The 12,054-nt window shown below is 36.4% G+C and overlaps 1 protein-coding gene across 1 annotated transcript; it reads right to left on the bottom strand.

Moving 5' to 3' along the window:
- Positions 1–1,548: 1,548 nt before the first annotated feature.
- Positions 1,549–3,403, bottom strand: LOC131071187 (S-adenosylmethionine synthase 2). The gene is made up of 2 exons (XM_058006906.2): positions 3,285–3,403; positions 1,549–3,111 (listed from the first exon to the last, which is right to left on the bottom strand). Exon 2 carries the CDS (start codon positions 3,103–3,105, stop codon positions 1,933–1,935), a length of 1,173 nt encoding a protein of 390 aa, XP_057862889.2. The 5' UTR covers positions 3,106–3,111; positions 3,285–3,403; the 3' UTR covers positions 1,549–1,932.
- Between the last annotated feature and the right edge of the window lie 8,651 nt (positions 3,404–12,054).

Below are 12,054 nucleotides of genomic sequence, written 5' to 3'. Positions count from 1 at the left end.
TATAAACATCCATTAAAGCATAAATGGAAGTCGATTTTTCTTGGAACTTGTAGTTGCAAATTGCAAAGTGCCCTAGTGACATGCATGTAAAATGCGGAAACATAGAAAAGGCATGTGAACTATTTAACCAAATTCCTCAAAAAGATTTGGTCTCACGGACTGCAATGATTGCAGGCTATGCACTGAATGGTTTCGTCGAAAAGGCCTTGGGAACTTTTAAATGCAATTGGCAGGCGTAAAGCCAAACTCTTCCCAACCTGTGCCAAAATGGGTGCCTTAGACCAAGGCACGAACATCCATCAATGCATAATAGAAAATGGAATTTCATCAGATGCTATAGTTGTCAAGGCCCTGGTAGACATGTATGCTAAGTGTGGAAGTATGCACAAGGCATGTGGACTGCTTGACAAAATGACTCAAAGGAATGTGATCTCATGGAATGCTATGATTGCAGGATATGCGAAAAAGGATTATCATAAGAATGCTTTCAAATTTTTTTGTGTTAACATATCTTAAGCTTGTAAGCTTTTTTTGTGTTTTATTGGCATGCAGTCATGCATGTTTGGTGGATGAGGGTTATAAGGCTGGGGTTCCATGGAGAGGGGCTTCTTAAAAATTAGAGCTGGAATTGCTGAGATTTTTTAGGAAATTTTTTAAGCTGGTCGTCCCATGAATTTTGTAGTGTAGTTCAGCTTAAAAATTTAAGCCCCAAAATTTAAGGAAACCCCCCTCATGGGACCCCTGCTTGAGTGCTTCAATGACAAAATAAATAGTGGTATATAAACTACAATATCATTTGAGTCAATGGGCCCTTGGTCTATTAGTGAAGTTGAATGGCTCCAAATGAGTCCACCACAGATTTAAAAAAAAAGTCTTGTTTAGATTTAACAATTTTCTTCCAAAATATGAATATGTGGTTTGATTTCTTGTTTGTTTGGTCTTCTTTTGTCCAATCTTGATTGTTGCTTTGTTTATGTACTTTTGGGTTGATTTCTTAATTATTTTAGTCTATTTTGAAAGCACATTTAGTTGCACACAACATCAATAGAAACTTTGTAAGCAATGTAAGGCATGTTCTTGTTCTATCCCACCTCTCCCTAAATAACTATTTCTCAAATTGACAACTCCTTCATGCAATGAGCATTTTAGATCATGAAAATCCAAATAGATTTGTTTGTATGGTTTTTATTAAATAATCATTTTGCATTTAACAAACATGTCTATTTATAATTTAACATAGCAATATCACATCAACCAACATTAATATGTCTCAAGTGTTACTATTTAATGAATTTATTAATAACTTTTAATATTTGTTTCTTGAGGGAATAATGTCCAAAAAAATCATCAAACAATAAAACTACATCTTCAAAAAATACAATCATACAGATAATCTAATATGACAAAATAGTTAATTGTTAGAAAAAGTAAAGGTTATAACATTCACAGAAAAAACATATGGATTATGACATGCATTCCAAAATTTGATGGTTAAAAATTGTGGGGTTATAAAACTCAAAAATATTCCTTTTGAATAAGAAACCATAGTAATGAAGATGATGAATATATGATATTATATTTTGAAAAAAAAAAAAAAAAAAAACCATAAGAGAAAAAAGAAACAAAAAGAATATCAATAGTGGTGGCTTCTTATCCCATGGTTGTCATGGAACACCAACCTCCCAAACATCAACAATTTTCTTCAAACATCTTCACAACCAGATGGGCATATGACCCTCCTCTTGCAATTATAAGCTCTCCTTACCTTATGACTGAGAACTGGCCTCCCTGAATTATAAGAGAAACCCCTTATTCATATTCAACACTGAAAAACAGAGCCTAAGATGAAATCTTCAGAGGCTTAACAATTTCCCAAGTGAAGTCAGGGTCATCCCTGCCAAAGCGACCATATTCAACACTGAAAAACAGAGCCTAAGATGAAATCTTCAGAGGCATAACAATTTCCCAAGTGAAGTCAGGGTCATCCCTGCCAAAGTGACCATAAGCAACAGTCCTTTGGAACCTTCCATTTCCACCCCTCTTCAAATCCAGATTGATTGAGATCATACCAGGCCTAAAATCAAAACTGTTCTTGATGATATTGAGGATTTCCTTATCAAGAATTTTACTAGTACCATAGGAGTCCACAAACACAGAGAGAGGCTCAGGCACACCAATGGCATATGAAACCTGCACAATACACCTCCTGGCAAGCCCAGCTGCAACAACACTCTTCGTAGCCTGCCTAACAACGTAAGCTCCACTGCGGTCCACCTTGGTGGGATCTTTGCCAGAGAATGCTCCTCCTCCATGAGCTCCCCATCCCCCATATGTGTCAATGATGATTTTCCTTCCAGTCAGCCCTGCATCTCCATGGGGCCCTCCAATCACAAAACGCCCAGATGGATTCAAATGGAATATGGTGTTCTCATCCATGTATTTTGCAGGGATCATAGGCTTGATCACATACTCCTTCAGATCTGCAGCAATCTGGTCGTTAGTAACCGTCTCATCATGCTGGGTAGAGATGAGAACAGTGTGGACTCGCAGGGGAACCATGGCGCCCTTTTCATTTTTGTACTCAATTGTGACCTGGGTTTTCCCATCAGGTCTCAGCCATGAACAAGTGCCATTCTTTCTGACCTCTGTAAGCTTGGCGCCCAACTTGGTGGCCAAGACATGGGTAAGGGGCATGAGCTCAGGGGTTTCATCCGTGGCATACCCGAACATGTGACCCTGATCCCCTGCTCCAATCTCTTCAGGGCGCTTGGTCAGATGGCCATGAACACCCTGGGCAATGTCAGGGCTCTGCTGTTCAATGTTGACAAGCACTCTGCACTTGTCTGCATCCAGACCCACTTCATCAGAGATGAACCCAATTTCTCTGCAGGTCTTTCGAACAACCTGCTCATAATCGACATTAGCTTTGGTGGTGATTTTGCCGAATACCATGACCATGTTGGTCTTGGTGCAGGTCTCGCAGGCGACCTTGCTGTCGGGATCCTGCTCGAGACAGGCATCTAGAACTGCATCAGAGATTTGATCACATAGCTTGTCTGGGTGCCCCTCGTTCACAGACTCCGATGTGAATAGAAATGTCTCCATGGCGTTCTGCAACAAAATTCACAGTAATTAGTCATTGTAAATTGAAATCTGGGGGAAACAGAAATTGGGTCTTGAGTAAGATTTTGAAAGTTGCCGATTCTTTCAAAATCTGGCTGCTCTAAATTCTTGGAAATCTCATCTGAGCTACCTATATACGATTCAACATCATTTTCACTTACCTTGGGAGATTAAATTCACGCTTTCGAGAAGGTTTGAATGAGAATGGCACACAATGAGGATGTAGTTCTCTGCTTAAATAGGCAAACGAGGGATCCCTACCTACAACCAATGATTTACCTGACCTAATTTGCGTTTGTGGGGAGAGTTGTTGGGAGTAGGTGTCATCATTTTTTTTTAATACAAATCAAATTAAATGTTTTTTATCATTGTTTTTTAATACAAATTTCTACTTAGTTGGATTAGGTTAGGTTTAATTTTTAAGTGATTATGATGGTTTCTCATTAATATGCACTCCTACATTATTATTATCTTATATCAATTTAAATATCTATTCTTGATCAATATAGGAAGTGTGGTTAGGTGGATTTCATTTTTATGTGATCTTGAAAGGTTGAATGCATAAAAGATGTTAATAGCATTCACAAGATTAAAATAGTTTATGTAATCAATAACAATAATAAAAGAGTTGTTAGGGTTTCAAGCAGATCCGAAACAAATATGAATTAACAATTATATGTAGATTTAAATACAAAAGATAAAGAAATAAAACAGGACACAGATAACACAGAGATTTAACATGGTTCACCTAGAATGGGTTACGTCCACTATACACAGTCGTCCAATCTTTCTTATTATCCAGCAAAAATAATACATCAACCTTACAATGCCTTAAGCATCCCAACCGCTTATAACATGCGTTTTTAGGGCAACAAACAAAGTCGGCCTTTTTAGGGTTTTATTACAATGTTGGTTTTCATCAACAAAAAACGGCAAAAATAAATTTCTCAAGGCCTATCACCCCCGAACCCCCGCAGCGGGTTACGCTTGCTTTCCTGGGGCCCAGCCTGGTCGGGGACCCCGACAAGGATACGTGCTGAGTGTACAGTACTTTGCCAATCAATCACCACATATCAACAATCTCCCACTTGGAGACTGATCAAGCTCCACACCAAACAATCTCCCACTTGGAGACTGATACTAGACGACACCACTGTACTTGCAGCATCCACTGGATAAAACACTTGGACTTGATTGGTATAAATTCCATAATTATCAATCAAGAAGACCAACAGAAATTGATGAAGAAATCAACTTTTCCTGTGGAACTGCCTTCGTGAACATATCAATAGGATTCTCACTTGTGTGAATCTTCTCTAGCCGTAACTGACCCTCCTCCAAAACAGTTTCGGATGAAGTGGTACCTGAGCTGAATGTGCTTTGTCCTTGAATGAAAAGCAGAGTTCTTTGCAAGATGAATGACACTTTGGCTATCGGTATACAATGGGCGATCCTCCTGTGTCTGACCCAATTCCTCCAGAAAACATTGTAACCAAATCATCTCCTTGCTGTCTTCTGTAGCAGCAACATACTCAGCTTCAGTGGTTGAAAGTGCAACAACCTTTTGCAGCCTAGAAATCCAACTGACTGTAGTTCCCCTTATAGTAAAAACATACCTTGTAGTACTCCTCCGTGAATCAATATCACCTGCCAGATCAGAGTCAACAAATCCGCTCAGAACAACATTAGATCCTTTGAAACATAATGCATTCGTAGTAGTTCCTTTCAAATACCGAAGAATCCATTTCACAACATTCCAATGTTCCATACCCGGATTACTCATAAACCCGCTTACAACTCCAACTGCATTTGCAATATCTGGCCTTGTGCATACCATTGCATACATCAGATTGCCAACAGCTGATGAATACGGGATGTTAGACATTTTGTTTACCTCTTCCTGTGCCTTTGGGCACATCTCCTTAGTCAATTTGAAATGACTAGCCAAAGGTGTACTAACTGCTTTTGCATCCTGCATGTTAAATCGTTTCAACACCTTTTTTATATACTCGCTTTGGGACAAATTCAAGGCTCTATTTTTCTTGTCCTGTGTAATCCTCATACCGAGAATTTGCTTAGCTGCACCCAAATCCTTCATAGCAAATGACCTAACTAATTTCTGTTTAAGATCATTTATATGTTGCATGTTAGACCCAACAACAAGCATGTCATCAACATAAAGCAACATGATAATATAACTGCCATTATCCAATCTCTTAAAATATACACAATGATCAGAATGACATCTATGATAACCGTGTTCAGCCATGAAACTATCAAATTTTAAATACCATTGTCGGGGTGCTTGCTTTAGGCCATACAAAATTTTCTTCAACCTGCACACCAAGTTCTCCTTACCTTTGACCTCATATCCCTGTGGTTGCAACATGCAAATTTCCTTTTCCAAATCTTTATGTAGAAAAGTTGTTTTGACATCTAATTGTTCAAGATGTAAATCATCTACAACCACAAGACTAAATACAATTCTAATTGAAATCATTTTTACAACTGGAGAAAATATTTTATCATAATCTATACCCTTTTTCTGTGCAAAACCTTTTACCACAAGTCTGACCTTATATCTTTTCTGACCTCCTTCCTCCTCCTTCAGCCGATAAACCCATTTGTTAGGCAAGGCTCTTTTTTTTGCAGGTAAAGGGAATAAGTCCCAAGTCTTATTTTTCATCAAGGAGTCCATCTCCTCTTTTATGCCTAGCTCCCACTGTTGTTTGGCATCCACCTGCATTGCTTCTTCATATTCTTCTGGTTCACCAGAATCAGTTAATAAAATAGAATACAAAGAAGGAGAAAATCTTTCAGGGGGTCTACTTGACCTCGTAGAACGTCTAACACTTGCAGGAGTTTGTGGGACAATATGTTGTTGCTGAGCATCAGGTACCCGCGGCATTTCATTTTCAGGAATCTCATCCAACACCACATATTCTTGTTTGTTTTGTTCATGCTTCTTTTCCTGCATCTGTTCTTTATACATAACCTTCTCATTGAATATAACATCTCTACTTCTAATTATTTTTTTATTTTCAAAATCCCATAACCGATAGCCATATTCATCCATCCCATATCCAATGAAGGTACATTTTTGAGATTTAACATCAAGCTTGGTTCTGTTTTTTTTATCAACATGGACAAAAGCTTCACAACCAAAGGTTTTCAGAAAAGAATAATTTACCTTTTTACCAGTCCATGCTTTTTCTGGAATACCACCATCCAAAGGGGTTGAAGTTCCTCTATTTATCAAATAGACAACAATATGTACAACATCTGCCCAAAAATGTAAGGGCAATCCAACATGCAATCTCATGCTCCTCGTGCGTTCCATGATAGTCTTATTCATTCTCTCTGACACAGTATTTTCATGTGGAGTTCCTGGAATTGTCTTCTGCTTTCGAATCCCACTTAAGGAGCAGTAATCTTCAAATGCTTTGCTGCAATACTCACCTCCATTATCCGATCTGAGACACTTCAACTTTTTTCATGTCTCATTCTCAACCAAAGCTTTCCATTTTTAAAAAATTTCAAAAACATCTGATTTTTGTTTTAGGAAATATACCCATGTTTTTCTGGTTGAGTCATCAATAAAAATAACATAATAACAAGAGCCACCAAGAGATGATACCTGAGCCGGTCCCCATACATCTGAATGCACAAGTTCTAACTTCTCACTCTTCTTCTTTTTCCCAACCTTGAGAAATCTGACTCTTTTTTGTTTGCTATAAACACAGTTTACACAGAACTCTAAATCAATCTTCTTTAGTCCTGGCAATAGATTTTTGGATTGAAGGATTTTTATCCCTTTCTCACTCATGTGCCTAAGCCTATGGTGCCACATTATCAAATATGTTCTTCCAACATCTATTGTTGTTGTCCATGCAGTAACTTTATCTGTAGCAGCTAAGGTAGAGTAAGTGTTACCAGTACACAGATATAATATGCTTACCTTCGCACCTTTAGCTACTACTAATGATCCTTTAGTGACCTTCCAGCTACTGTCTAAGAAGGTAACTATGCAACCTTCACTACCTAGTTGCCCTGCAGAAATTAAATTTCTTCTTAAGTTAGGAACATATCTTACCTCCTGCAGAAACCAGTCATTTCCATTCTGCAACTTGATCTTTATCTTTCCTTTTCCAACAATTTGACAGGGATCATCATCACCCAAATATACCTGTCCAAAATCACCTTGAACATAATCTAGAAAATATTTTCTATGGGGTGTAGCATGAAATGAAGCCCCAGAATCTATTACCCAAGAATCATTAACATTATCCAAACATAAGATTAAAGCATCTTGTAAAGTATTACTTGCAATATTAGCTTCTTTATTGTCATTTTCATTTTTGTCTCCTTCTTTGTTTTTCCGAGACCAACAGTCTTTCTTTAGATGACCAGGCTTTCCGCAGTACCAGCAATATTTCTTTCCTCTAGATTGAGAGCGTCATTTCTTTGACTTCCTTCGTGACTTCTCATTCTCAGGGTCTTTTCCTCTTTCCTTTGATCTTTCTTTGTTCTCCACATTCAAAACACTACTTGATGATGTTGGAGTCTCACCTATGCTTTTCCTTCGCATTTCCTCGCTTAGGATAACACCAACAATATCATCAAATACCAAAGTATTTTTACCAGAGACAGAGTTACTTACAACCATAACTAAGCTATTCCAGCTTTCTGGCAAAGAACATAAAATCAAGAGAGCCCTAACCTCTTCTACAAAGGTAATTTTTACCAAAGACAATTGACTGGTAATTGTATTAAATTCATTAAGTGCTCTGCTACAAATCCTCCCTCACTCATTTTCAAATTAAACAAACACTTCATAAGAAATACCTTATTCGAAGCCGAGGGTTTCTCATACAACTTAGCCAATGTCGTCATCAAATCTACAGTCATTTTTGCTTCTGTGATATTGAATGCTACAGACGGTGCAAGGCATAATCGAATGGATCCCAGTGCCTTTCTATCTAAAATGTCCCACTCTTCATCTGACATTGTGGTTGCTTTCTTTGTCTTTTCTTCCAACGACCGCCACAAATCCATTTGATACAAGTAATCCTCCATCTGCATTTTCCATAACTGATAATTCTGGCCGTTAAACTTTTCGACCTTGAATTTGAAATCCTCCATTGCTCCCACTCAAATCCGAAAGTCCTACCAATTTACAGAAAACCTTGCTCTGATACCAATTGTTAGGGTTTCAAGCAGATCCAAAGCAAATATGAACTACTAACAATTATATGCAGATTTAAATACAAAAGATAAAGAAATAAAACATGACATAGATAACACAGAGATTTAACGTGGTTCACCCATAATGGGTTACGTCCACTATACACAACCATCCAATCTTTCTTATTATCCAGCAAAAAAAGTACATCAACCTTACAATGTCTTAAGCATCCCAGCCGCTTATAACATGCATTTTTAGGGCAACAGACAAAGTCAGTCTTTTTAGGGTTTTATTACAATGTCGGTTTTCATCAACAAAAAACGACAAATTTTTTTTTTCTCGGGGCCTGCCGCCCTTGAACCCCCGCAGCGGGCTACGCCCGCTTTCCCGGGGCCCGGCCCGACCCGACCCCGGACCCCGACAAGGATATGTGCTGAGTGTACAGTACTTTGCTGATCAGTCGCCACATATCAACAAAAGTTGCATGCAAGTTTGGCTTCGGGATTCAAGAATGTCAAAGTTTTGTAAGATTTGTAGACTCTTCTTGATGTCAGATTGGATTCTTTTATTTGTGACAATTTATTCAAAGGACCGCTTATTTCGGATTGTAGTATATTCTTCATAATATTTTATGATAAATTAATTGAAATATTGTTACTCAAGATTTCAACGATAAAGATTTTCACAATCCATATTGTAGATAATGCTACTTCTCGTTTAAATTGTGTGCAATTTATTTGAATCAACATTTTAGATCACATTACGATCAATCATAAGAATGATGACGATTGACTTCTTTGGCTCTTTATCATTGTGATCATGAATCATGAAATGTGATCTTAAACATATATTCAAAAAAATTGTTCACAATTTAAATAAAAAACAACATTATCAACCGATATTTTTTGATAATGAACTTTTTTGAAAGTGCAATTCAATGACATTAAATTTTTAAGTGATTTTGATAGATTGGATTCGCCTAGTCATGACACTCTAATCAAGCAATGACTTCTATTTTATATTAACATATTCTTTTACAATATTTTTAATAGATTACTTTAAATATGACCATTATGATCTAGAATGCATCTTCATGCCATACTATGACATCTAACTCCCACCACACTCCACCACATGTACTTTAACATTTTTTACAAATCTATGATCAAATGTATCAATAGCATCTTGAACAATCCCAATTATTTTCTCACTTAATAATTCTCTATAAGTTAATAGCAACTTGAAGTTCTAATAGTTGGGAGAAATTAAAGTGTTGCTACATAAGAATGAAGAGTTGAAATATAAGATGCAAGACCAACAAGGATTTATCTATGAAAAACCATACGATGGGAGAAAGGGCAATTGCTTTCTATTGGAAAATGTTTTGATATATATTCACAAGTATAAAATTTATTTCAACCCTATCAAGGCCAATACTATTTATCTTTCTACTTATAAGAGATAAAACCATTTAATTATCATCTCAACTTTGTTTTGTTAATTGCTTCTTATATATAGTGTTTAAAGAATCCCCATGTGTGTAGAAATCTTTCTACAGGAAATTCAAAGAGACAACTTGGACTCATTTTATACCATGACGAAACTTCCCCTTTACAATAGGTGACAATTTCAGAATCACCTCAGCTCAACCTTTTTTAATTCACTAGCTAACATGACAATTCTATAAGCAATATGGAGAAAACACTAAGTTTGTATATGGTGTGGAATGTATAACCAATTCTTTGATGAAAATTCCCTTGTTATTATTATTAGAGGCTTGAAGTATAAGGTGTTTATGGCATTAACATTATGCTAATGAATGGTCATGCAAGGTTTTTGTTTTATAAGTAGACATTGCAAGGTTTGGCTATAAAGGTAGCCACCCAATATCAACAATTCCTAGAAGCTAATCATAAATAATTTAGAAGACCAATATGAAATAATAATATGGTTCTTATCAAAAAATGTAATGGGTGCTACAAGATTGCTTGGATTGCTCATAATTTAGCAAGAGGTTAGTTTGCATATTATACACCACCAAGAAATACATGATCCTACAATTAATGCAGGATAATAGGAGATATGGTCACATGTGTTGCGCATCTCCACTAAATAGTGAAATTAGTAGTTGTGTGTACAACCTAAACAAGTAGACAACTACCTAAGTAATTAACTGATAGGCTATATTGTACAAAATTAACTATTGGTTTGTCACTAAGTTGCTTTGGTTTTCAGTTGGCGATCATATCAAATTAAATAGGATATGTGAAGCAAATCAAATTTTCACAGTGATAAGATCAAATTAAATAGGATATCCAAAGCAAGTCAAACTTTCATAATGATCAAATCAATTTTTAATTCCAACCAAGTTTTGTTTTGAAGGCTAGAAAAATCTTCACTCTAACTCAAAAAAATCAGAAAATCTATTGTTAGACACCCCTTTTTCATCGATCTTGTTAGGCCTATGTGCTATCATCTACACTTCATTGTGTCTCCCAAACATGGGCAAAGAGTATTGGAAGACCCCTAGAAATAACACTACTTGGGAAAGGGTCCAAAACCACGCCCAAACCAGGGACAAGGAATCGCATAAAATTATAGAACGACATTTACATCTCTCACATATCAGACCAAAGAAATTGAGCCTTATATTGAAATCCCTAATACATATTTCATTTGGGAGCCTATGGATGTTAAGAAAGTTGTGGCAATAGTGATACATAGGCTTGCACACAAAGATTCCCCCAATAAAATAGGAGATTTGTACAATCTTGGGGCTTTAATAGTTATAAAGTACACCAAGATCATCACAAGAGTGCTAGCAAACAAAAATAAATTATATTCAAAATACATCAAATTGTGATTTGTACAGAGGAAAGAATTTAGAGATTGAGTAGCAATTATTATTCTATTAATGGGATTCATAGCATATGTGATGCAATAGGAGGGACTCATATCAAACTCCGGGTTAAGCCAAGGAATTCCTATAGGCCTGATATTTGTCAATCCATGGGTTTTATAGAATGATTTTACAAGGGATTTGTAATGCAAACAAGGTTTTTGAGACGTGTGCTACAATGCTTCAAGAGGATTGGATTACTTCTACCTATTTTAGGGCTAGATGTATTCAAAGAAGGCTTAGGGAAATGGAGATTTTGTAGCAGACTGAAATTTGATGGCATATTTCAAATGGAACAACTAGTTTTTTATATAGAAGGGAAAAGATAAACTAGAGTATCGCTTTAACAATTTTCACACCCAAACAAAATATTCTTTGCAGAGGGAACTTGCATTTGATGGAGGACCCTTCTTTAATGACTCTTCATTTATTTTCGTGTCAAATTTTCTTTCCTCTATCTGAAAAGATATTAGTCGTATGGTATCTTGCCAAAGAGTGAGAATATGCTAGACTTCTAAGAGTTATTTTACTACATGGTTTGGTCTATATTTGAACTATTTTCCAAGAATCTAAGGGTGGTGTTTTTATGCTATACAACAATTTTGAGTCTTTTATCTAGATAATTTTTTTCTTACTCAATTTATAAATGAATTGAAGATCCTTTACTACAGTGCAACTCTTTGCTATGTTGTCGGTTAAAAATTTCCAAGTTTAGCAATAATTCCTTTAACCTACTTATTTGGGTTTATGATGACCTTCATAGCCTTGGCTTTCCCCAAGTTTCCTCTAATCGTCCCACCAAATGACATAAAGATATGGTTGCTTTCATGGGTTTTATGTTTATCTT

Source organism: Cryptomeria japonica, chromosome 7, assembly GCF_030272615.1.
Source record: "Cryptomeria japonica chromosome 7, Sugi_1.0, whole genome shotgun sequence".
NCBI classification, from domain to species: Eukaryota; Viridiplantae; Streptophyta; class Pinopsida; order Cupressales; family Cupressaceae; genus Cryptomeria; species Cryptomeria japonica.
The sequence above is the reverse complement of the archived record's forward strand: the minus strand, read 5'-3'. Positions and strand labels throughout refer to the sequence as shown.

Excerpts from the sequence above, each read along its gene's own strand:
- LOC131071187 (XM_058006906.2), bottom strand. The coding sequence starts at position 3,105 with ATGGAGACATTTCTATTCACATCGGAGTCTGTGAACGAGGGGCACCCA.